This window comes from Nycticebus coucang, chromosome 12 (assembly GCF_027406575.1).
Source record: "Nycticebus coucang isolate mNycCou1 chromosome 12, mNycCou1.pri, whole genome shotgun sequence".
Taxonomy (NCBI): domain Eukaryota; kingdom Metazoa; phylum Chordata; class Mammalia; order Primates; family Lorisidae; genus Nycticebus; species Nycticebus coucang.
Window position 1 is genome coordinate 69624985 of NC_069791.1, and position 26722 is coordinate 69651706.

At 42.3% G+C, this 26722-nt stretch overlaps 1 protein-coding gene and 2 pseudogenes across 1 annotated transcript; 1 reads left to right on the forward strand and 2 right to left on the reverse strand.

The window, feature by feature from the left end:
• Positions 1 to 5304: 5304 nt before the first annotated feature.
• Positions 5305 to 7367, reverse strand: LOC128561984 (zinc finger BED domain-containing protein 5-like; annotated as a pseudogene).
• A 3472-nt stretch (positions 7368 to 10839) lies between these two features.
• Positions 10840 to 26398, reverse strand: LOC128561985 (zinc finger protein 394-like). The gene is made up of 3 exons (XM_053556621.1): positions 25329 to 26398; positions 19246 to 19372; positions 10840 to 11924 (listed from the first exon to the last, which is right to left on the reverse strand). Exons 1-3 carry the CDS (start codon positions 25782 to 25784, stop codon positions 10840 to 10842), a joined length of 1668 nt encoding a protein of 555 aa, XP_053412596.1. The 5' UTR covers positions 25785 to 26398.
• LOC128562105 (ADP-ribose glycohydrolase OARD1-like) lies at positions 15883 to 16957 on the forward strand (annotated as a pseudogene).
• Positions 26399 to 26722: the final 324 nt, after the last annotated feature.

Below are 26722 nucleotides of genomic sequence, written 5' to 3' on the forward strand. Positions count from 1 at the left end.
AGGCCTCAGAAAGAATCTACCCTGCAAACACTTTGGTCTTGGACTCCCAACCTCCAGAGCTGTGATAAAATTAATTTCTGTTCTTTAAGCCACCAAGTTTGTGGCACATTGTTATGGCAGGCCTAGAAAACTAATATACCTTCTCAGCTGGGCATCTGTGGCTCAAGTGGCTAAGGCTCCAGCCACATGCAACTGAGCTGGCGGGTTCAAATCCAGCCCAGGCCCACCAAACAACAATAAGGGCTGCAACCAAAAAATAGCCAGGTGTGGTGGGTGCCTGTAGTCCCAGCTACTTGGGAGGCAGAGGCAGGATACTCACTTGAGCCCAGGAGTTGGAGGTTGCTGTGAGCTGTGATGCTATGGCACTCTACTCAGGGCGACAGCTTGAGGCTCTGTCTCAAAGAAAAAAAAAACTAATGTACCTTCTCAGAAAACAAAGATGACTCTGGAAAAAATCTGTCAAGCTAACTATAATAATATCTATTTCTCATGGAATACCTAAGCCCTCATGGTCCTTACAATTCCTGTGTCACTTCTCTTCCTCAGTCACCTGGATAGACATTATCTCAACCCCACTGTTTTCAATCCTCTGCATATGCAGGACCCTTATCTCTCTCTCCTTGCTCTAGCTGAGTGATCGTAGCAGGTACAAATGGGAAATAAGAATCTTGTTCATGGGAAAGCAAAAGGGACTTCATGATTCAAACTGGCTAGACTCAGGTCAAAGCCAAGCATAGTTTAGGTGGCAAAGAGGAGCAGATTGAGGAATGTTTTGAAAGTCCGGAAGAACAAATAAGATAATAAATTTCTTACATTTTATTAAAAAAATATTAAGAAGGCCCTCTATAGAAGAAGAGGGCCTAGAAGTGACCTTAATCAAAATTCACAACTGCAAACAAAGAATGCTAAAAAGTAGATTTTAGGTCATGTAGGGAATGTCCTTTTCCAACCAAGCAAGCAAGACCATGTTGTCAGTAGCATTCCTTTTACATCTTTCTCTGAATGGTGTCTCCTCCTACATGAGGTCCAGTTTGACATCCTCAAATGCAGCTGTATCCTGAACCAATGCAAGTTGGGACCTGCAGAGAATGACATTTTTGGAGCAATGTTATGTGACTCAAGTGCTTTTCTCCCTGGCGTCTAAACTCTGTTTTAGTAGGATATGACAAGAATGAACCCTTTCATGTGACCAGCTTTCACACTGTTCCTTTGAGGAAGTGGTTGTGTACTTCACCAGAGACCAGTGGAAAGACTCAACTGTGCTCAGAAGAACATCTATAAAGATACAATCCTAGAGAATTATAGGAAAATGATGATCCTGGATGAGGACTCTGTCCTTACAATCGGACCTTGTTCCTGTGTTTCTATACATAATGTCCACCATTCTTTTTTCAAATGCAAATACTGAAATTTTTGAGGGCAACAATGTTTTCTCATAACCCATTAGGTTATCAAACCTGACTTGAACTCCTCGGTTGGTGAAATGATTTTTTAGTCTTTAACCTGATTGGCATACATAATTACATGCTGTTCCAGAAATACTGTTGAATTATGGAGTACTAGCCAAACCCCCTGCAGTGTTATGTAATATACCTTATCTTTCTGAAAACTAAGAAATTCTGATTTTTGTAAGACATATGGCCTTTTATAATCCATATGGGATTGTGGACCTGTATGTAGCACATTAAAGCTACAGGTAATGTTAACCTCCCCATACCCACAAAAGAAAGACCTAGAGAGGGTCTTGTGTCACTGCTGGACTGAAAATTACCTGACCTAGGAATTTCTTTCCCCCACTGCCAAGTAAGAGCCACAAGTCTCTCCTCGATAGAGCAGAAAATGGCAGCTTGGTTTGCTGATGGTAGCTCTTAGCCATATGGATGGAAACTGACCTGGAAATCAGCAGCAATTTTGCCTGATGGAAAACTGAATTACAAACAGTCCACTGAGGAGGACTGAGACAGGAAAACTAAAGACTATAAAGAGCTAGGAATTGAAAGCTGAGGATCCTTCAATGGATTCCTGGCTATGCCCTGGATCAGCCTTATAGCCTGGCAAGTATGCCTGGAGCAATTAAAAGTGATCAAAAGTTAAAAGTGGGACAGCCCAAGTGTGATAGGTCATTTGCTCACCAACAGATTCCACTAGTGGAGTCTGAAAGGGACAGGAGTGCCAAGACAGAGGCTTTTAGTCCAGCCACCCAAAGTGGCAGTGTCATTATCTGGGTACTGACAAATGTTCTCTCCTTGACCCCTTTTGCAATATTCCTCAATAAAATCTGTTTTTATCACTTTTACTACTTTAGAGAGGAAATTACATTAAAATGAAGTCATTAGTTATCTCGATAATACCCATGATGAATGGGTATGAGGGCCCTAGGTCATGCTGCCTTGGTCAACAACCAAGTAATCTCAGGATTCATGTCATATCTCTGGGGGCCACAGTGGTCTCCACAAGGGTGGAGGATGGGAAGAGGGGGTCAGGAACTGGGACTGGGAGCTTCCAGCCCAGCCTCCCCCCCACCTCTGCTGCCTAGTGGAGAGCCCCACCCAGCAGCCTCTCTAGGAACCAAGAAGGCTTCACAGCTCTTGGATCCTGTCCCTGGGCCCTGCAACCTTTCCTTTTAATTCTCAGCCACTGCCCTTGGGACCTAGAAGCCCAAAGCATGGCATGCTTATCTTCAATAACTTTAAAATTATTAGAATAAATGTGTTAAGACAGTAGTTGCAAGTGACTTTATAACCCTTTCTGGGGCAGTGAGGTCTTTTATCACTCTCGATGTCCCCTTAAACTGGATTCTGTACTAGATGCTGTGAGACAATAGAACGAATAATAAGACTGTTGCCTCACTGCTATGGACCGAATTGTCTGAAAATTCCTATGTGAACCCGTAACCCCCAGTGGGAGAGTATTTGGAGATGGGCCTTAAGTAGGAAGATAAGGTTCAATGATGTGATAAAAACAGAAAGAAAAAAATTAAATGAGGTCATAGGGGGGCCCTGATCCTTATAGGATATGCTGTCTCATAAGAGTCATCCGAGATGTCTCTATACACATACAGGAAAGGCCATATGAGGACACAGCCAGAGGGCTGTGATCTACAAACTAGGAAGGCTTCATGAGAATCCTACCTGGCTGACACATTGATCTTGGACTTCCACCCTCTAGAAATGTAAGAAAATAAATGTTTGTTGTTTGAGTCCCCATGTATGGTATTTTGTTATGGCAGCATGAACAGACTGACATGTATGAACAGACTGAGTGCCCCGGCCCATGGGGAATTCAGCGGGGACCTGGGAAACAAAGGGGTCAGTCGAATGAGGGGACAAGAGATACGAAAGAATGAGAGCAAGTCAAGAGTCTGATCAAGCTCCGTCGAGTTTATTTTTCAGCTGGATTTATAAGCACACAAATGAGGAAGTAACTAAGGGCTATTCCTAACAGGACGGGGAGGGGGCTAGTTTCTGGAAAATTACTAGGAGAAGGTCCGTAAGGCATGGGGGTGCATTTTTGAAGAGATACGCAAGTGGAAAGTACCATTGCTGTTATGGTTGAATTCCTGAGAGTAGTTTGCTCGTAAAACCGCAAATCAAGCAGGCTAGCAAGGGGCATTTTTGTGAGATGTTTTGGCTCCTGGCAACTGAGATATCCTTTACAATCTAGAGATCAGAGATGGCATATTCACATTCATGGTAAGCCTGAAGATAGTGTTGGCTATGGTCTGAATGTTGGTGTCCCCCAGCTCATTCGTATTTGGAACCTAACCCCCAATGCAATAATGTTAGTAGGTGGGCTGGCAGGCCCTGGGAAGTTATCCACCTTCAGAAATGGCATTATACTACATAGAAGAAGCTGCACTGGGCTCCCTTGTCCCTTCCTCCATGTGAGAACACAGCACCAAGGCACTATCTTCGAGGTAGAGAGCCAGCCCTCACCAGACACCTTGATCTACTGGCTCCTTGATCTTGGACTTCCCAGCCTCCAGAACTGTAAGCAATACATTTTTTTTTTTAAATAACTTCTCAAGCCTAAGGTATTTTGTTGTAGAAGTCCTATTGGAGTAAGACAATGCTATAGTTTTGTTTTTGAGACAGTCTCACTGTGTTGCCCTTGGTAGAGTGCCATGGTGTCACAGCTCACAGCAACCTCAAATTCCTGGGCTTAAGTGATTCTCTTGCCTCAGCTTCCCTAGTAGCTGGGACTACAGGTTACCACCACAACACCCGGCTATTTTTTGTTTGCAGTTGTCATTGTTGGTTAGCAGGCTCGGGCTGGGCTGGAACCTGCCAGCCTTGGTGTATGTGGCTGACACCCTACTCACTGAGCTAAAGGTGCTAAGCCTTTTGGGTTTTTTTGTTTTTTGTTTTTTTGGAGACAGAGTGTTACTATGTCACCCTTGGTAGAGTGCCATGGCATCATAGTTCACAGCAACCTCAAATTCTTGGGCTTAAGAGATTCTCTTGCCTCAGCCTCCCAAGTTGCTGAAACTATAGGTGCTTTCCACAATGCCCAGCTATTTTTAGAGACAAGAGTCTTGCTCTTACTCAAACTCCTGAGCTCAGGCAATCCACCTGCCTTGGCTTCCCAGCATACTAGGATTACAGGCATGAGCCACCGCACCCGGCCAAATGCTATAGTTTAGTAAAGGATATATTTTAGGGCAGAATGATTGAGAAGCAACATTTGAAAACTTTTATGAGTGGAATGTTTCTTTTGTTAATTTGGTGGTTTATCAGGTTGGAAATGGGAGCTGAGATTCCAAACAGAGGGAGCCCTTTGACCAATGGTATATACATGGAAATATGGAGAATTCAAGTGGTACACAAGGCAACAGCAAATATCTGTAGCAGAAGGTAGAAGAGGAAAAGAAGAATTGGAGGAATAAAAATTCAGAGAAAACAAAAATTATGCTAAAGTTACATTCACTTAGATCAGTGGTTCTCAACCTTACTAATGCCGTGGACCCTTTAATACAGTTAATACAGTTCCTCATGTTGTGGTGACCCCCCAACCATAAAATTATCTTCGTTGCTACTTTATAACTGTAATTTTGCTACTGTTCTGAATCGTAATGTAAATATCTGATATTCAGGATATATTTTCATTGTTACAAATTGAACATCATTAAAGCATAGTGATTAATCACAAAATCAGTATATAATTATATATTGTGAAATATTTATTTCTAATTATACATAAAGGACATTTTGTCTTGAAGAGTGGTGTAGCATGGGTAACAGTCTTAATATAACAAGAGTAAACTACATTGCTACCTTTTGCAACAGCATGCGTAAACAGCCAACGTCAGTGTGAAGGTTGAGATTGCATCTTTTTCATCATATCAGAAATTCTCGGGGCAATCTTTGCAACAGCACAATGAAGATCATCTTCCACAACAAGTCTACTTCTGTATTTCGACTTGATAACCAACAAGCAGGAAAACCCTGTTTCACAAAGATATGTTGTTGGAAATGGAAGAAGAGGCGCAACACAGCCTCAGAACAGGATATGACTGCAAACATTTCATCCAGAATTTTGTAACTGGCATTGTAGAGAAATCAGTTCTCGGCGCATTGCTGTTAATAAGTTCAATGAACTCCTCTTGCGCTGTTTCAGGAACAGCTTCAACTTTGATTGTGAATGGGCTTCTGGCAAGAGCAAATGGGGTGTCAGGTAGATTTGGAAAGTATGATGAAATTTCGTCTGCAAGCATGTGCGAGTGTTCTTTCACAGAAATTATCATCATAATCCTTTTGTCTGGTTCAATGTCATGTTCCTCAAAGAAAGCTGATGAGGTAGGCAACATGTAAATTTTATTTTTTTATCTATTTTTTTTTTTTTTTGAGACAGAGTCTCAAGGTGTTGACCTCGGTAGAGTGCCGTTGCATCATCGCTCACAGCAAACTCCAACTCCTGGGCTTAAGCGATTCTCTTGCCTCAGCCTCCAAAGTAGCCGCGACCACAGGCGCCCAGCTATTTTTTGGTTGCAGCTGTTGTTGTTGTTTGGCAGGCCCAGGCTGTATTCAAACCTGCCAGCTCAGGTGTATGTGGCTAGCACCTTGGCCGTTTGAGCCACAGGCGCTGAGCCTGTAAATTTTATTTTCATCCAATTTTTTTGGTCAAAGCTGAAGTTTGATTTGGACTGATCGAATCTTTTCAGACGAATCGAGGCATGTTGCATTTGGTGTCTGCTGTGATAAATTTAACTCATTCAAGATGGCAAAAGACCCAAGTAGGCTATTTTCTGCAGTTCACTTTTATCGCTGAAAAGTGGTTTGAACTGCAGTCTTGCTTTCTGATTAAAAAACGTTTTGAGTTCATCCTGAAGCTCAAAAACACGTTTTAAAACTTTTCCTCTCAACAACCATCTCCCTTCAGTGTGAAATAGCAGAGCATTGTTTGGTGCATCCAACTTGTTGCACAGTTGCAAAAACAGTCAACTGTTTAAGGTCCTCGCCTTTACAAAATTGACAGAACTTATGACGCTTTTCATCACTTCTTGTAACTCTTGTGGCAGTGTCTTCATTGCTAATATTTGCCGATGAAGCATACAGTTGAGTTCTGATGACTTTTGGTGAAATCCAGATCGACATCCTAGCATAGCTGGAGCACCATCTGTGCAAACACCACAACCCTTTCTCAAGAAATTGTATGCTCTTTCACAAATGAACCAACTGTGTCAAATACATCACGTGCAGTAGTTGTCGTTTCAAGAAGTTTGCAAAAAAGAAACTCATCTTTAACGTCGCCATCATTAACATACCTCACGTAAACCAGTAGCTGTGAACAGTTTGCAACGTCTGTAGATTCATCAAGCTGGATACTAAATATTGCAAGTGGAGCAGAGTCAATTTCCTGGATTGCCTGATCAAGAACATCAGCAGACATGTCATCTATTCTTCTGCGGATAACAGTGTCGTTAGATAAGGAAATTGCCCTCAATTTCGTAACAAATTCGTCTCTAATCATAACTTGAACAATGTCTTTGGCCGCTGGCAACAGTAAATCCTCAGCAGTGGTGTGAGGTTTCGTAGCTCTGGCGATTCTGAGTGCCACCAAATATGAAGCTTCAATGGCTGCTATGTTTTGTTTGTGGCACTTGCCACCAGTGTCAGGTCTGGCTTTCTTGAGTCCATCAGCTTTGCTTCTAAAATAGTTGATATCCTTGCTGGAAAAGCTCAGATGCTTGCTATCAAAATCACATTTTAGTTTGTTCGGCTTCATAGTTCCAGCTGTTAGAACTGCACAACAAATAACACATTGCGGTTTCTCAATTCCTGCTGTAATTATTAAGGTAAAACCATACTGTAAAAAGTCCTCACTATATTTCCTTTCTTAATGTTCCTCTCTACACCATCTGTTGTCATGGGATGGTTTGCTAATGAAAATAATTTATAACAACAGCTTTAATAACTCAAAAGATGGGCGGCACCTGTGGCTCAATGGAGTAGGGCGCCGGCCCCATATGCCTGACGTGGCGGGTTCAAACCCAGCCCTGGCCAAAAACTGCAAAAAGAAAAAAAAATAACTCAAAAGATGATATGTAGCATAGTTCAGTCAATATAATTCATTAAAGTTTCCTGCGATTTACCATTTGTATTGTTTTTTTATATACCTCTCACTATCACAAGGGAGCAGTATTCACATCAACCACAGCTGAATATAAAAAGACCAATCAGCATCCAGACTGAGTTATATATATATATATATATATTTTTTTTTTTTTTTTTTAGTGATGACTTTACAGTACGTTATTTTACATCTACCTGGTAATTATAATTCATGAAGTGTCATTTTACCTCTAATACTGCTGCTTTCAACACAGTAGCTGCTTTTAACAGAGTAGCTGCTTTCTACACAGTAGCTGCTCTGTATACATGTGTGACTGGTCCATGTAAGTACATTATGGAGCCAACCCTGTCACATACAGGGTATTGGTATGGGATGTATATGATGGGGTTGGCCCGATGATGTCATCATGCCAGGTACTCGTATGTGGGTGTATCTGCATGTGGGCGGACCTGCCTGGAGACAGGACAGAGGAGCGGTGTCTTGGTTCCTAAGACCATTGGAAATATGTACTTTCCGATGGTCTTAGGCAATCCCTGTGAAAGAGTCGTTCGACCCCCAAGCGACCCACAGGTTGAGAACCTCTGACTTAGTCTACGGCCATACCATCCTGAACGCGCCCGATCTCGTCTGATCTCGGAAGCTAAGCAGGGTCGGGCCTGGTTAGTACTTGGATGGGAGAACCTCTGACTTAGATATTCACTAAAGTACTATTTGCAGAGTTCTTGTAATAAGAGCTAGGATCAGTGCCCTGTGCCAGGTTATATTTATGACTGTTGCCAACTACGTATATGACCTTAGGCACATAACCCTGATAGGCTTGGGGAAAATACTGGCATACCTTACCATATTGTTATCTCCTTGAGTTCTCACATAAGAAATACTACAAAAATAGAGCTAAGAACCTGTGGCATAGAATTATTTAACTTTTTTTTTTTTTGGCCAGGGCTGGGTTTGAACCCACCACCTCCCACATATGGGGTGGGCGCCCTAGTCCTTTGAGCCACAGGCACCACCCTAATTATTTAACTATTTATCAGGTCCCCATCTTTCCTAAAATGTTACGGCTTCTGGCCTAGTTGAGCTGATACTATGTACCCATTTGCTCACCTTCAGCACAGTTCTCTTGATACCATCTCAAGAGTTAAGCTCTCAGCAGGAGCTTAAGACTTCAATGCACCTAGGCCAGCCTTCTCACAATTCCCTCCTGCTGGCTACAAAGAGAATCATAGGTAAAAACATGTACCACTATTCTACCATGTCTGAAGTCAGTGAGGTGAGTTCTGGAAGGCAATGCAATCGGTTGTTTTTGTACATTTAGGGAAAAAATTAGTACTGGGCAAGAAAAGCAAATGAGAATGTGCATTTGGAACCATAAAATAGCCCCTACACCAACTGAGAAATTCTAATTCTGGGTGTCTAGCCTTAGACGCTAGGGATTCTAGATTCCAATATAAATTATACTAAAATTATATTCACTGACATATTCACTAAAGTACTGTTTGTAATAAAAAGTTAGAAATAACCTGGGCACAGTGGCTCACACCTGTAATCCTACACTCTGGGAGGCCAAGGTGGGTTGATTGCCTGAGCTCACAGGTTTGAGACCAGCCTGAGCAACAGTGAGACCTGCATCTCTAAAAATAGTTGAGTGTTGTGGCTAGTGCCTGTAGTCCCAGCTACTCGAGAGGCTGAGGCAAGACAATTGCTTGAGCCCAAGAGTTTGAGGTTGCTGTGAGCTATGACATCTGGCACTCTACCAAGGGGGACAAAGTGAGACTCTGTCTCAAAAAAAAAAAAAAAAAAAGAAAAAAGTTAGAAACATCCAATAAAAGGATTGTGATTCAATTGTCATATTCACTTGATGGAGAATGATGCAACCATTAAGCAATAGAGTATGAAGACCATGTTAACATTCCTAGGACATTACATTTAATGATATAAATGTACTATGACTTTTGTTATTTAAAAATATGCATGGGGGAGGGGACTTAGGAGCAATGAAATCATTTTATTGTGAAGTGTCTAATGTGAGCCTTAAGTTTTCTGCTTTGTAAATGGAGATGACATAAGTTCCCACTTACCTCAGAGGGATGCTTAGAATTCAGAGATAAATGTATGATTTTTTTTTCTTTTTTTGAGACGTCTCACTTTGTCGCCCTTGGTAGAGTGCTATGGCATCTTAGCTCACAGCAACCTCAAACTCTTGGGTTCAAGTGATCCTCTTGCCTCAGCCTTCCAATAGCTGGGACTACACGTGCCTGCCACAACACACAGCTATTTCTTTAGGGGGGGGGGTGTGTCTCCTTCTGGCTCAGGCTGGTCTGGAACTTGTGAGCTCAGGCAATTCACCCACCTCAGCATCACAAGTGCTGGGATTACAGGTGTGAGCCACTGCACTTGGCGAGAAATGTATGGGTTTTATGAACAAAGTATTAGATAACGTCAGTAAATATTCATGTTTCTGTGCCTAGTGTCCTCTTCTGGAACATCCCCGAGGGAGTCTTGCACGAATACCTCTCGTGTCTCACACAGGAAGCAGCCTCTGTATAGCTGGCATGTTTAAAGCTGATATCACAAGAGCCCAAACACACACAATTTAGTGAAAGGTTTAGGGATGACCTATCACAACCACCAGAAGTAGTCACATGAAAGACCCTATTTGATAAGCTGTGAAATGGATGCAATGATAAGAATTAAGAGTGTGTGCTAGGGTGGGTTTGTTTTAAAATAAGTCAAATTACAAAACTGAATTCCTAGATTACTAGAATGGGAGAATCTGCCAAATTATGTTTTTTCCTTTATTTTCCCCAAATTATGGCTCTAGGTCACAAAATTTTTTTTTAAAGTAAAAAATGTAGTGCCTCTTGTATGTACTGAACTTTACCAGAGGTTTTGAGGATTATGAAGTAGTGTGAATCTTTATCATCCAAGGAAAAAGACAACTAAAGTGACTAAAATGCATTGTTAGGAAAATAATGGAATTGGGCAAGATTTGGTTCAATAGCAGATATCAGAAGAGTGCAGATGACAAGGACAGAAACCTGTCACATGTTAGTCTTGCTCCTACCATCAGAAGTCATCTCTTGAAGGGTTCCCTAATTCTTCATTCCTGTTGACTGAAATACTATCAGAATATGTCTTAAAGCTCAAGTCAGACGGAAACCATTGGTGTGAGATGCCTGAGGAAAGATGACCCACAACTGACTGAAATACAATGCCAAAGAATGTAGTTCTGGACAATGAAACAACAGGGCACACAGAAGCAAATCAAAATGATGAGACTTTATTTTGATGGATTCTTTGGTGTCGGATAAGGTGTGTACTTTGTCTAAATCTTTCCCCACATTCAAGGCATTTATAAGGTTTTTCTCCAGTGTGAGTTCTCTGGTGCTTGATGAGGGTTGCACTCTGACTGAAGCTTTTCCCACAGACAGAACATCCATAAGGCTTCTCCCCAGTGTGGATTCGCTGATGTTTAAAGAGGTCCGAGCGCTGCTTGAAGCTCTTTTCACATTCTTCACACTTATAGGGTCTCTCCCCTTTATGTAGTCTCTGATGTCTAAAAAGGTTGGAAATATGGCAAGTTTCCCCACATTCCTCACATTTGTAGTATTTCTCTCCATTGTGAGTTCTTTGATGCCGATTTAGATGTGAACTCTGTCTAAAACGTTCCCCACATTTTAAACAGGTATAAGGTTTTTCACCTGTGTGTGTCCTCTGGTGTTTAATAAGGGCGGCACTCTGACTGAACCTTTTTCCACATTCTTGGCATTCATAGGGTTTCTCACCTGTGTGGATTCTCTGGTGTTTAAAGAGGTCAGAACGTTGTTTGAAACTCTTCTCACAGTTGTCACATTTATAAGGTCTCTCTTCTCGGAAGCACCTTGGGGTCTCAGACAGCCTAGAATGATGTACATTTTCTCTACTGTCAGTAGACTTGTGAGGTTTCACCACATGATGTGTCACCATATCTAAACTCTGTTTGCATTTGTTCCGAAGCACATCACCATCAATAGGCCTCTCTGCTTTCTGGATGTGCTGAGAAAAAACAAAGTTGGAATATCTGGCATTGTTCCCAAATTCATTATTTTTAGAGTCTCTCCCTGCTGTGGAACCATTCTTGTTGAGATCTGAGAGGCAGGTGAGTCCTTGCCTTTCAGGAGAATTTTCAAGTTTCATTGTTGAGAGGCTTCTTGACTGCTTTGCTACCCTGTCCTCACAGGTGTTACCATGTTCAGAAAATAGGGAGGGCTTCCCCTGGCACACTTCTTGTTGCCACTCCTGTGGCTCTGTTTCTTCTGATATTTGTTGCTTTAGAATCAACTGTTTGTTCTCAAATGTGCTCTCCAAACCTGAAACATTAAAATATAAATTGTTAGGCCTGGTGCAGTGGCTCACGCCTGTAATTTAGCACTCTGGAAGGCCGAGGTGGATGGACTGCCTGAGCTCACACGTTTGAGACCAGCCTGAGCCAGAGCAAGACCTCACCTCTAAAAATAGTCAGGCGCTGAGGCAAAAGAATTAGTTGAGCCCAAGAGTATGAGGTTGCTGTGAGCTATGACACCACAGCATTCTACTGAGGGTGACAAAGTGAGACTCTGTCTCAAATAAACAAAAAAATACAAATTGTTGCATCTCTGTGCAAGAGTGACGTTAAGTAGTGGTAGCTGAAAAAACACCATGCCAAACCCTTTAAATATCCTCCATTAAGCCCTCCTAAAATCTTATTTAACCTGTAGATGTGCTCACACTATTCCTCTCCTTTGATACCTGTGCCTAATCCCAGCAGCCCATCTCTTTCTTTTCCTCCTCCCTTACTCCACTGCTGAGTCACTGTCTCATGAGAGGTCAATTTGGAAAAGTGTCAAGAAAAAAAAGGCAGTATAGCCTTTATCCCATGAATGAAGGATGGTTCAACAAAAGCAATCCTATTCATAGAATGAGTTGTAGTAATAGACATAGCTTGTGTTTCTAATTTCTGAAGGTTAGGTCTGGGGGAAGATCAATCCAGCACTGGTTGAAAGTCCAAAAAGAATCAAACCACCAGATTCCATCTCCTAGTCCAGAAGTTCTGCAGTTTATTCTCGAGGAAGGCTGAACTAGATAAATAAATCCAGGATTGGGCCATCAGGCATGGATAAGAATGGGATGGGTACCACTGTCAAAGTGAAAGCTGACACAGAATTGACAGACCTCAATGCACTTTCCTCTGCTCAGTCCAAATTGTTGGTTCCAAAGCTTCCAATCACCAGGTAGAAAGGTGAGGCTTTATTCGGTTATATTCCCAGCACAACAACAGCACCCTGGCTCAGTGTGGATACTCCATAAAGTTTTGTTGAAGGAATCTCTGTATGTAAAACTTACAAGCCAAGGCCCAAATACCTACAGATGCTGACATATGGAAATTCTCAAATTAAATACTACTTGCTGACCAACCTCATAGTGAAGATCACTAGTCCACCCTATTGCAAAGAATTTTTGGACGGAATTCTTATTTTGACAATTAAACACAAATGGAAAGTGAAAGGTTACCAACTTTTTGGGAAAAGCTCTAATATAAATGCTGGTGAGACCCAGACTACATGAAACAAAAGAAAATTTAATATTCTTACATAAATAAGATACTACATCCAGGAAACAAGGTAGCTATAAGAAAAGAAAAAGAGGCTCAGTGCCTTAGCTCAGTGGTTAGGGTGCTGGCCATATGTACCAAGGCTAGTGGGTTCGAACCCAGCCCAGGCCTGCTAAATAACAATGACGACAACAACAACAAAATAGCCAGGTGTTGTAGACACCTGTAGCCTCAGCTACTTGGGAGGCTGAGGCAAGAGAATCGCTTAAGCCCAAGAGATTGAGGTTGCTGTGAGCTGTGAGAGAGCCACAGCACTCTACTGAGGGTGACAAAGTGAGATTCTGTCTCAAAAGGAAAAAAGGAAATAAACAAGAACAATGTAGGATAATATTTAGAAATAAACATATCCTACATCAAGCACACAAAGTGAATTCAGTGTGAGTTTAAAATGACTTGCTTTTCTTCCAGAGGCTTAAGAGACTTGGACCCCCCTGGGTTACACACAGAGTTACGCTTTTTTGGAGTTGTAAATTCCTTAGGCCTTTTCTCTGAAGCTGTACACCCCATGAAGCCTGAGATCAAAGGGCATGAAGCCCTTCCTTAGAGATACGGGCCAGAGGGTTGACTTATGTTTACAACATATTGTCAGAGGTCTATAGGTGCTCTGCCCTGAGGAGAAGACACAGTCATTACTTCATACTGAATAAACTGAGTGAATGCTTGAAAATATTTTTCCATTAACTCTGTTCCCCTTTACTTTCTTCTTTATGATTTTGTTTACCCATCTACCCAGAGATTAGTCAGTGTTCAGAAAAAGATGTTTACTACAAAAGTGATTGTGTTGGGCAGTGCCTGTGGCTCAGTCGGTAGGGCACCGGCCCCATATGCCGAGGGTGGCAGGTTCAAACCCTGCCCCAGCCAAACTGCAACCAAAAAATAGCCGGGCGTTGTGGCAGGCGCCTGTAGTCCCAGCTACTCAGGAGGCTGAGGCAAGAGAATCGCTTAAGCCCAGGAGTTGGAGGTTGCTGTGAGCTGGGTGAGGCCATGGCACTCTACCGAGGGCCATAAAGTGAGACTCTGTTTCTACAAAAAAAAAAAAAAAAGTGATTGTGTTGATGTAGTAACAGAATATTTCCTTTTCAGTTGATCTCAGATAGGTAAATTCAGGTAATGGTGAAAATAACAGATAATAGATTAAGTGTTTACGTGACTAGAAGAGTATAAAGTCAAAACCTGAAATAAAGATTTTCGCTACATGCCATCTCATAGTGTGTAGCCTGTTTCTTGATGTAATAATTACAGGAGCGAGCTTACACCCACGGCAAAGCTGCTGTTCGTTCGCGTCTCTGGTCACGCAACAAACAAAAAGAACAAAAGAAAAAGAAATGGAAAATTAGGACAGTGGTAGTGGTGCTTAAAGTACAAGTCTATGAGCTCCAACAACCAACAGAAATTCCAGAAAGGGAATAGAAACGTTTATTATACTCACAAGTCCTAGAGATAGGAGGCATACATGTCACACCCCACAGGGCCACATGGCAAAGACCCTAGGGTGACTAGGAGGTAGGAAGGCAGGAATAAAAAGACAGCATTAAGCCAGAGGCTTTATTGAGGTTTCCATAAGAAAAACAAGGCAGAGAGAACAGCTTAGGACTGCCAAATTTGAATAATTTCAGCAGGCTCTAAGCCATAGGGGTGATCCATAATTGTCTCCTACCTGGCTCTGGGGTAATTAAAGCAGAGGAGTATGGCCTCCTAGGGTATATGGGCCAGGTAGAGGCGGTGGAGTTCTGGGATGGTGAGTTTGCATAGCAAAGACTTGCATCAAAAGTTGAACCCTTTGCCTTCTCTAAGAATTGGCTACTGTGGGAGGGGTGGGCTCTCTCTAGCTGGAAAAGTTTTTAAGATGTCAAAACACAATATATATATAATATTAAAAATAAGAAAATACACATAACCAAGGATAAAATACCAAAGTGGCATTATTCAGTAGCTACTTTGGTAAACCTAGCTAGAAAATACACTATCTTCAAAATAACTTCTAGCCTAGAATGTTCTATCCAGCCATAACTTGATCCAAATGTGAGAAATAAAGACATTTTCAGACATGCAAAGTTTCAAAGATTTAGTTCCCCAGTACACATCCTCTGGAAGATACTACAAGATGTTCTCCATCAAACCAAGGATGTAAATGAGGAAGAAAATGTTATGAGATCCAGCAAAAGAGAAAAGGAATTCCTAGCAAGATGGTAAAGGATGTCCTAGGTAGCAGCTATGTAACAGGCTGGGGAAGAAGCAGCCCACAGAGCAGAGGATGCTTTGGGAGGCATCTCTCTAAGGGGAAGAACAAAACTGATAGCATACCTGATATAATTGAACATATTGAGGGGATTTTACTTTTTTTTCTTTTTCTTTCTTTCTTTTTTTTTTTCACTCTGTTGCTCTGGGGTTGAATGCTGTGTTATCAACATATCTCATAGCAACCTCTAACTTTTAGGCTGAAGAGATCCTCTTGCCTCAACTTCCTGAGTAGCAGGGACTACAGGTGCCCACCACACCGACCTGCTAGTTTTTCTACTTTTAGTAGAGATGGGGTCTTGTTCTTGCTCAGGCTGCTCTCCAACTCCTGAGCTCAAGTGGGTCTCCCACGTTGGCCTCCCAGAGTGCTAGGATTATAGGTGTGAACTATTGCACCTGGCCCAGGAAGTGAAACTTCTTAAGACTCAAAAAATACAAACCACCCTTTTGCAGATGAAGGGTAACCCGGCTGAAGAAACACATTCTGGAAATAGCCAACTCAGTATCATGGCCAGCAGCCTTAATGAAGATCAAGAAGGAGGCAGAATCACGTATGTGAAAGGAGATCTTTTTGCATGCCCCAAAACAGACTCTTTAGCCCACTGTATCAGTGAGGATTGTCGCATGGGTGCTGGGATAGCTGTTCTCTTCAAGAAGAAATTTGGAGGGGTGCAAGAACTGTTAAATCAGCAAAAGAAATCTGGAGAAGTGGCTGTTCTAAAGAGAGATGGGCGATATATATATATTACTTGATTACAAAGAAAAGGGCTTCGCACAAGCCAACTTATGAAAACTTGCAAAAGAGTTTAGAGGCCATGAAGTCTCATTGTCTGAAAAATGGAGTCACGGACCTCTCCATGCCCAGGATTGGGTGTGGTCTTGATCGTCTGCAATGGGAAAATGTATCTGCCATGATCGAGGAAGTATTCGAGGCAACAGATATCAAAATTACTGTGTATACACTCTGAACAGATGAATGTCTTAGATGTGTCCATGTTCTCCTGTATCATATCTTCTGGGCCATATGACTGGGCAAACTGACCTGAAGATGGGAAGAGGAAAGTTTCACGTGAAGTAGTGGGTGTCACAGGACAGACTTGAGTTGCTCTATTCCAGTATTTGCACTAGGACTCTGGGAGGAGGGATTGCTTTGGATATGTTTTGATATTTTTGCAAAAAGGTAAGGAGTAAGTGGCCTGATAGGTGTCAGTCTGGGAAACCAAATAGTTGGGCCTATGATCGGTTTTGCTCAAGTATGCTACCTGGTTTCGCAGCCACTAGGTGGCAGCATTGATTCTACTTCTCTGCTTTTTAAGAGGAAATTTCAGGAAGGATGATCATTTCGTTAGTTTGGAATCTTTTGTCATTTGTACACTTGGTATTATCCTTATGTCATCACATTCACTCTAGGAGAGAGTTATGGGTTGTCTTGTTTTTGTTTTAATTACAGATTGAATTCTGCTTTGTTAACCAGGAATTTGTGGTGACAAAAATGGAAAAATAAACCTTTTTCTTGGGGTTCAAAAAAAAAAAAATACAAACCATACAATAAAAATTTGAAAGATTTGACTATATTAAAATTTAAAAATCCTATTTAACAAAAGATGCCATAGTGAAAAGATAAACTACCTAATATAGCCAATAAAACAACAAAGGATTAGTATCAAAAATATAAAGAACTGCTACAAAGCAATTTTATTTTATTTTTTTTACTTATTTATTTATTTATTTTTTGAGACAGAGTCTCACTTTGTCGCCCTTGATAGAGTGCATCACAGCTCACAACAACCTCTAGCTCTTGGCTTAGGCGATTCTCTTGTCTCAGCATCCTGAGTAGCGGGGACTACAGGTGCCCGCCACAATGCCTGGCTGTACAAAGCAATTTTAAAAAAGATAATGGAATAAAACAAGGGAGAGAAAGGATATAAAGAGGTATGTCATAGGATAGGAAGCCAGAATGCCCATGAAATATTTGCAAAGATGCTCAACCTATAGAACTCAGAGAGATGCATGTTAAAACAGCACTCATCCATTAATCCATCTCGTTTTTATTCAGTACCTACTGCATATCTTGGAATATATTAATCAACAAAACAATGACTTCTCCTTTGTGAAGTCTACATTCTACAAGGAGTAGTCAGACAATAAGTAAACGTGAAGGAAATCACAGGATGTTGGATCGGGCTAAATGCTGGGGATAAAGCTGAATACAGCAAGGGATGAGCAGCATGGGGTTGGGGCAACAGACAAAGCGGCTTTGGCAGACAAACTGCACCATTAAACATGTGGTCAGGTGGGCAGGTCTGACTGAGAAAGAGCAATTTGAGCAAAGATCTGAAGCACATCAGGCAGTTTGCTTTGTGGAGAGTTGGAAGAAGAACATTATAGGCACAGGGATCAATCAGCACAAAAAACAGGAGGCTGGATGCCTGGCATGTTCAGAAGCAGTGAAGCAGTGTGGCCAGAGCAGAAGGGCAAGGGGCAGAGCAAAGGATGGGTAAGCATATGGTGAGGCCCTGGCATCACAGGCCAAGGGCTTTCACCCTGCATGAAATGGGAGCCACTATAGGTTCTGAGCAGAGCTGTGATACGACTCAACACAGAAGGAACACAGAAGCTACTGTGGATAGATGGCATGTGACCAGCTGACACCACCAAATGTTGATGAGAATGTGGAGAAAGAATAATTCTCATACACTGCTGGGAGGCCACATACATACATTGGTTATGAGCTCTTTGGACAGAAAGATGAACACACAGGTCCCCTCTTATCTGTGAGGGATATGTTCCAAGACCTTTGGTGGATGCCTGAAATTGTATGAAACCCTAAATACACAGTGTCTTTTCCTATACATTCATCCCTGTGATAAAGTTTAATCTATAAATTAGGCATATTAAAAGACTAACAGTGACAATAGTACTAATAAAATAGAACAAATCTCCGTCAAATAATTATTGTATTGTACCATGGGAAAGTGAAAACTTGGGAACATGAAACCACAAAGGGAGGACTATTATATATCTCATCTCTAAGTATATTTTCTTCAGAAACTCCAATATATAAATAAGTATATAGAAATATATAATAATGTACAAGAATGTTTAGTGTAACACTGTAATGGTGAAAAATTAGATGTCTAAATGCCCATCAACAGAATGGACAGATAAATTTTAAGAGTATTCATACAGTGAAATACATGCACATATTTGTTACACTAGGACTATATGTATCAATATGGATAAATCTCAAAAATGTAATGTTGAGGAAAAAAAATCATACAGTAATACCAATAGTGTATAGCTACATGTATATGTAAAAAGAAAATAAAACATGAATGGAAATGTTAAGTACCACAATTATAAACTAGTTGGGTGTTGTGGCAAGTTCCTGTAAATCCATTACCTTGGCAGAAGAAGCAATGGTAACAGTTACAGCTACAGATTTCACCTATAGCTGTAACATATTTCTTTGGAAGAGAAAAAAATGTAGCCAGTATGGCCAAATATGAAGATTTCATAAATCTAGGTGGTAAATATATAGGATGCTCATTATCCTTTTTCATACTTGTTTATATGTATGAAATACTAAAAATTAACCAAAATAAAAAGCTGAACCTGGCACATAGCAATACAGAATACAAAGGTCCTGCCAGGATTACAAAGAAACTTGGAGGCTCTAGCCCCAAGTCTGTGAATAGCAGAGTGTCTCAGGGGTAGTGGACCTAGCCCTTGATACATTTCTCTCTCTCTCACACATATACACACACACACACAATGTGAACCAGGAGAATAACAGCACTCACTGGGCCGAACTGTGCTCCCGTATTCCTTCTGTGTGCTCTCCTTGCAGAAGTCTTTCTGAGCTGAGTCGAGGTGCTCCCACTCCTTCCAGGTTAGAGCCACAGCCATGTCCTCAAACTTCACCATCCCCTGAAACAATATGAGATCCCCATTTAGTATCTGTTGCCCCCGGGTAGTGCTACCACTAGTCTTAGGATGAGGCCAGACTCCAGAAAGTAAAGGAGGAAGCACTGAAAATCTAGTAACAAGCAGGCTGTAGAGTTTTGAACTATTACTTCTCTGCGTTTTGGCTAAGATCAAGTGGGGAGTCTTATACTGACCAGGGAGTGTCAAAGGGACCAAAGAGAGAGACTGAAATTCTCTCATTATCCTGAAACCATCTCTGTGGGCTGTTTACACTATTTTGGGATACGTAGGAGCACAACGTATGAATTATATCACTATGTTTTGTTAAAATGGAAACATGATGTAGATTAAAAATAAACACTTAACCAGCAATATACTGAGTTGCAATGCTGGCTCTCTGAGATGCCGATTTTCACAACATTCAACTTTATTTTTATTTATTTATTTTTTATTATTAAATCATAGCTGTGTACAGTAATGCAATCATGGGGCACCAGAGATGCCATTTTCTTATGTGTGAAACAGATACAGATATCTGAAGCAGATGCTCAGTAAAAATGCCTTTCCCTTCCCTTGACCACTTCACAATAAGATAATTATCCAACCAGGTGATCTTCTGAGATGGCTTATTCAAATGTAAGTTGACCATTCATAGAGGTTAAAGTCATAATTCATAGAAAGGGAAGTTTCTAAAACAAGTGACAGAGATGTCTGTCCAGATTCTAGTGGGGTCACAAACTGTCCCCAAGGCTTTCTCGTTCACTGTACTACTGTATTATTCATGTATATATGTATATTTTACTTTCTCTGTATTATAATACTTTGACATCTTTAAAAACCTTTCTGGGCTGGGCGGCACCTGTGGCTCAAGGAGTAGGGCGCCAGCCCCATATACCAGGGGTGGCAGGTTTGGGCCTGCCCTGGACAAAGCTGCAAAAAGGGCGGTGTGGGGGGGAAGAAAGAAAGAAAAATCTTTCTGGGAGCACAGTGGCTCAATCCTATAATCCTAGCACTCTGGGAGGCTCAAGTGGGAGGATTGAGCTCAGGAATTCGAGACTTGTGTAAGCAAAAGTGAGACTCCATCTCTACTAGAAAAAAAAAAAAAAGAAGAAGGAAAAAATTAGCAGAGCAGTGTGGTGGGTGCCTGTAGTCCTAGCTCCTAGGGAGGCTGAGGCAGGAGGATCACTTGAACCAAGGAGTTTGAGGTTGCTGTGAGCTATACTGAGGTCAAGGAACTCTAACCTAGAGTAACCTAGAGTAAGACTGTTTAAAAAAAAAAACCAAACAAATAAAAAACCTTTCAGCTTGGCGCCTGTGGCTCAAGCAGCTAACACACCAGCCACATACACCTGAGCTGGCAGGTTTGAATCCAGCCCAGGCCCGCCAAACAGCAATGATGGCTGCAACCAAAAAGCAGCCAGGAGTTGTGGCAGGCACCTGTAGTCCCAGCTACTTGGGAAGTGGAGGTAGGAGACTTGCTTGAGCCCAGGAGTTGGAGGTTGCTGTGAGCTGTAATGCCACATCACTCTACCCAGGGCCACAGCTTGAGGCTCTGTCTCAAAAACACCACCACCACCAAAAAACAAAAAAAAACCTTTTTGGCTGGGGAGAGATTGCTCCTTCCAGGGTAGCCAATTCTTAGAGATGGCCAAGGGTTCAGCCTCTGATGCAAGCCTTTGCTATGCAAACTCATCAACCCAGAGCCCTGCCTCCTCAATCTGGTCCATATGCCCCAGGACCAGTCATACCTCAGTCACCCCAGGGCCAAGTACCAATTAGGAAACCTATAGCTTAAAGCCTGTTGAAATTATTCAAACTAGCCAGTCCTAAACTCCCCTCAGCCCAGCCTTTCCTTTCAAGGGAAACTTCAATAAAGGTTGTGGCTTGAGCCCTCCCCTCACTCCTGTCCCTTCCACCTATAGCTGGCACTTCCCCATGCGGTCCCTGCATGGTGTGGCAAGCCTCCTCTTTTAGGTCTTGAGAATATAGCAAGCTTGGTTTTCCTGAGCCCTCTGGTGTCTCATCTTGTGGTTACACTTGATTGACCATCTCATAAAACACCATCTTTTGATGGTTCCCTTTATCCTTCAAACGCCAGGACCTATGATCCACCACCTCTTACCTACATATTAAAATCCACAGAAAACACTCAATATTCACTACAATATGTCAGACATGACACTAGGAAAAGTACAACCGATGCAAAAGTCCTTCCTGGACTCTTCCCTGCACATCAGATGGGCAAAAATGAGGTGGTTGGTCTTGTCCTTGGTCTCCCACTAGCCCAAGCAACTTGTACCTTTCCTTAGAATTTGTTTCGTGCCATGCCTCCCTTAGGTCTAGCTTAAATTACATCCCGTCCTTCTTGCTAGGGAGATGATGACTATTGACAGTATGAAGGAGACTGGAAACCAGGAGGCAACCTTAAGAAGAAAAAAAAAACATGAATAACAAAAAATAAAAAACAAACAAATAAAAAAAACTAAAAAAAAGAAAAAGAGGCAACCCTGCTCGCATTTCACTGTTGCAGCATGGCACTAGTGCATTGAATACAGGACGATCACCTGGGTTTGAATTCTAGCTCTCTACATACTACCAAGGGACCTTCGGCAAGTTAAAAATCATCTTCTAGGTTATTCTCACAATTTTACCTTTCTCTTCCTAAACCTACTTCCTTTTATTTTAGCAATTTCAGGACTTTCAGAGGAAATGAAAGATGGACTATATACAGAGGGTGCCAAAAAAAAGTATATACATTTTAAGAAAGGAAAAAACTGTATTAAAATTGTAATACTCAATATATACTGGTAACAAAATATGAACACAAGTCACGTTTGATTTATGCAATTACAAGAAGAACTTAAAATATATACATGATACATAGGTAATTATCTTCTATAACATGTACACATTTTTTTGGCACCCCTGTATCAAGTATCTAGTGGATACAGGTTTGGATCCTGCTAAATATCCTACAATGAACAGGACAACCCCCTCCTATAACAAAGAAGCATTTAGCCCAAATGTCAATTGAGTGCTGAGGTTGACAAACTGCCTTTAAATGTGTCCAAATATGAAATAGCCATTTTGGATAGGAGCAGTGGCTCATACCTATAAACCCAGCACTCTGAGAGGCCAAGGCGGGTGGACTGCCTGAGCTCATGGGTTTGAGACCAGCCTGAGTCAGAACCAGAACCAGAGCCAGAGCCAGAGCCAGAGCCAGGCTTCATCTCTAAAAATTAGTGGGGTGTTGTGGCGGGCACCTGCAGTCCAAGCTAGTTCGAAGGCTGAGGCAAGAGATTGCTTGAGCCCAAGAATTTGAGGTTCCTGTGAGTTACGACACCATGGCATTCTACCCAGGGTGACAAAGTGAGACTCTGTCTCAAAAAAAAAAAAAAAAGAAAGAAAGAAAAGAAAAGAAAAAGAAATAGCCATTTTTACTTGGAAAATATTTTAAGATTCACTTTTCACAGTGACAATGATTGTGAATTTATCTCACAAACAGCATATCCAAATTATACTTCAACAGTAATAATGAAGAATCTTTCAGAGTACTACTCTATTTTTCCAAGTACTCTCCTAAAGAGCCTTACATACTTTTGTATTTTAATATCTGCAAAATCAAAAAATAGTAGGACTGTAAATATATACACAGGGGCTGGGCACTATGGCTCACACCTGTAATCCCGGCACTTCGGGAGGTTGAGGCAAGAGGACTGCTTGAGGCCAGTTCGAGACCAGCCTGGTCAATGTAGTCAGACTCCATCTCTATGAAAAATTAAAAAAAAAATTAGCCAGGTGTGGTGGTGCATGTCTCTAGTCCCACCTACTCAGAAGGCTAAGGCTGGAGGATCGCTTGAGCCCAGGAGTTTGAGCTTGCAGCAGTCTATGATTGTGCCACTACCCAACCTGGATGACAGAGTAAGACTGTCTCTAAAAACAAACACAAAAAAATTTTTTTTAAGTTTATAAAATAAAAGTTATAGTAAATTAAGATCAAGTTATTATTAAAAGAGAAGAAATTAATAGATTTAATATAGCCTAAGTGGCATGTATACAGCAGTGTCCTAGGCCTTCACATTCACTCACAACTCATCCAGAGCAATGTCTAGCCCTTCAAACTCCATTCATGCTCTATACAGGTGTACCATTTACCATTTTTTATCTTTTATATCATATATATTTTTTTTTTTTTGTAGAGACAAGAGTCTCACTTTATGGCCCTCGGTAGAGTGCCGTGGCCTCACACAGCTCATAGCAACCTCCAACTCCTGGGCTTAAGCGATTCTCCTGCCTCAGCCTCCCAAGTAGCTGGGACTACAGGCACCCGCCACAACGCCCGGCTATTTTTTGGTTGCAGTTTGGCCGGGGCCGGGTTTGAACCCGCCACCCTCGGTATATGGGGCCGGCGCCTTACCGACTGAGCCACAGGCGCCGCCCTTTATATCATATTTTTACTATTCTTTTTCTGTGTTTAGACATGTTTAGATACACAAATAATTACCATTGTGTTACAACTGCTTATAATATTCAATATGGTAACATGCTGTGCAGGTTGTAATTCAGCTTAGGAGAACAGAGCATGTAGCCTAGCTCTAGAGTGTTCAATGGGCTATGCCATCTAGGTTTGTGTGAGCATACTCTATGATCTCTGTACAATGACAAAATTACTTAATAACACATTTATCAGAACGTATTCCTGTCATTAAGTGGCACACATCCGAACTAGGGATCCTTGGAGTTTACTGGATAACCTATAGCTGGGTGATAAAGTCAATCTGCTGCCTCTCTTCCCACCTTTAAGATCAAAAGAACTTAAAGAACTGTGAACTGTGAACAGTGTTTAACGGTGCTGATACCTACACAATAAAATGTCATTTGAATTTTTTGTTTTTCATGGAGGACTGATACAGAATTACGTGCTGAAGTATGAAAAGCCTGAAAGACTGACATGCAGCAATGAAACAAGATCATATGTTATCTGATAATGTCTTGACATCATTATTCTCAATATGGGATTCTCTCACTTGCTGTACAGTATTTTTTTTTTTTTTAGAGTCAGAGTCTCACTTTGTCAACCTTGGTAGAGTGCCAGGGTGTCATAGCTCACAGCAACCTCAAACTCTTGGGCTCAAGTGATCCTCTTGCTTCAGCCTCCCAAGTAGCTGGGACTACAGGTGCCTGCCACAATGCCTAGGTAGTTTTAGAGACAGGGTACAGCTCTTGCTCAGGCTAGTCTGGAACGCCTGAGTTCAGGCAATCCACCCATATGAGCCTCCTGGGATTACAGATGTGAGCTACTGCGCCTGGCCTTGCACAGTAGGTTTTTGATGAATAAAATTATTTCGCTTTTGCTTTTGTTTGATCCAGCAGCAAGTAAATGGTAAGTGATAAGAAACAAAAAGTACATAATTAGGTACACGTGCTGTCACTCAGTGAAACAAGGCTCATTTAAAGTTCAACACTATTCTATGAATTACAGTTACACCGACTCTGCTTTGGTGAAAGCTCACCAGTGCTGCACTGCACGGAACGCCAGATAATGTTTACAAATTGAAAAATAAAAAAGGACAACCATTATCAATGTGGGAGGAGGGGGTCGCCAGACTGTTAGAAAGCAAAAAGAGATCCTCACATTCAAAATGGTGGGGAACTGCTGTTCTAAAAAATGGCTATGAGCCCACTTTCCTTGATGACACCTGTCTTCCCCAAATAGTCAAGTAAGGCAAAGAGTGTGCCTTACAATGGATTAACCGTAATCTATGTTGGCTTTATGTTGACAGGTCATTATAATATAAAATAACCACGTCATTTTCTGGATAGATCCGTCACTGTTCCCTGTGGAAAGGAAAGTTCATGAACATCCTAAAGTTTACATAAAGTGTAATAAGGAAGGAAAGAAGACGTGTGTCAGAGCACCCACACTTCCAGCACCACGAACAGGCCTTTCACTTCTCACCTGGGGCGAGGTCCCATCAAGCGCTCTCTGAAGAGCCCGCACGACGGTTATAGCCTCCTCCCCGCTTTCCGGGCAGTGCTCCCGCACCCAAGACTGCAGCTCCTCGGGCAGGATGGTCAGGAACTGCTCCAGCACCAGTAGCTCCAGAATCTGCTCCTTCGAGTGCACCTCAGGTCTCAGCCACTGACCACAAAGTTCTCGAAGCCGGCTCAGCGCCTCTTCTGGTCCAGCCACCTCTTGGTAACGCAACTGCCTAAAACGCCGTCGAGAAGCTTCAGGGCCCTCCCAGGCCACGGGCCGGTCAGACTCTCCACCTCCGGGTGAGTCTTCCTCCACTTTCACTGTCAAAAGTCCGTCACACAGGGGCGACCCGGCGTCCCTGGACCTTCCAGCCATTACCCAGGCTGCTGCCTCGGCGTCACTACCGCGCCTCTGGGCGGTTAGAGTCGAACGCATGTTTCTCCAGCATTTGCCCACCTTCTCGGACGCTCGCTTTTAGAATAAAAAAGAGCAAACCTAAGGCCCTCATCCACTTTCCCCAAAGCTGGGGCGCTGTTCGCTGCTCAACCACCCGGCCTCGATGCGCCGGGCCCCTCGCTCCGAACTCCCCTTTTCCACAGCTATACGCTTTAATGCTGCGACAGAAAGTAATGTCCCTGGCCGGAAGGCGTCACCGACTCCGGTCCCCCACACTTCCGGGACTTCTCTACGCGCCACAAGGAGATGCGTTTCTGTGCTTTCCAGTCTTTGCTTAGCTTAGGGTAGCTGGACCCGCCGCTGCTTGTCGCGCAAGAAAATAATAGGTTTCCGAGCCAGTGCCCGAGCGCGCAGGAAACCTTTAGGGTTGGGGCAGGAGGGGTGAAGAAACAGTTTTTTGAGACAGAGCCCCAAGCTGTCGTCCTGAGTATCGTGCTGTGGCATCACAGCTCACAGCAACCTCCAACTCCTGGACTTAAGCGATTCTTGTGCCTCTCAAGTAGCTGGGACTACAGGCGCCCGCCACAACGCCCGGGTATTTTTCGGTTGTAGTGTCATTGTTATTTGGCAGGCCCGGGCTAGATTCGAACCCACCAGCTCTGGTGTATGTGGCTGGCGCCTTAGCCGCTTGAGCTACAGGCGCCGAGCCCGAAAAAAAAAATTTTTTTTAACCAAGTTCTCCTAACAAAAATGAAGAAATTGAGGCTCAAAGAAGTTGACGTGAAAACTTTCTAGAGTTGTTGGAAAGTAGTCTTGCATTGCTGGCGTAACTTGGGCAGAGAGGAGATAAAGTGCCACTACATATTTGTACTTAACCTCTCTAGATGTCCTTGTGCTGTTTAGGGGACTTAACAAGATACGTGTACACACACACACACATCTATATACATACATACACACATGCATATGTATATATA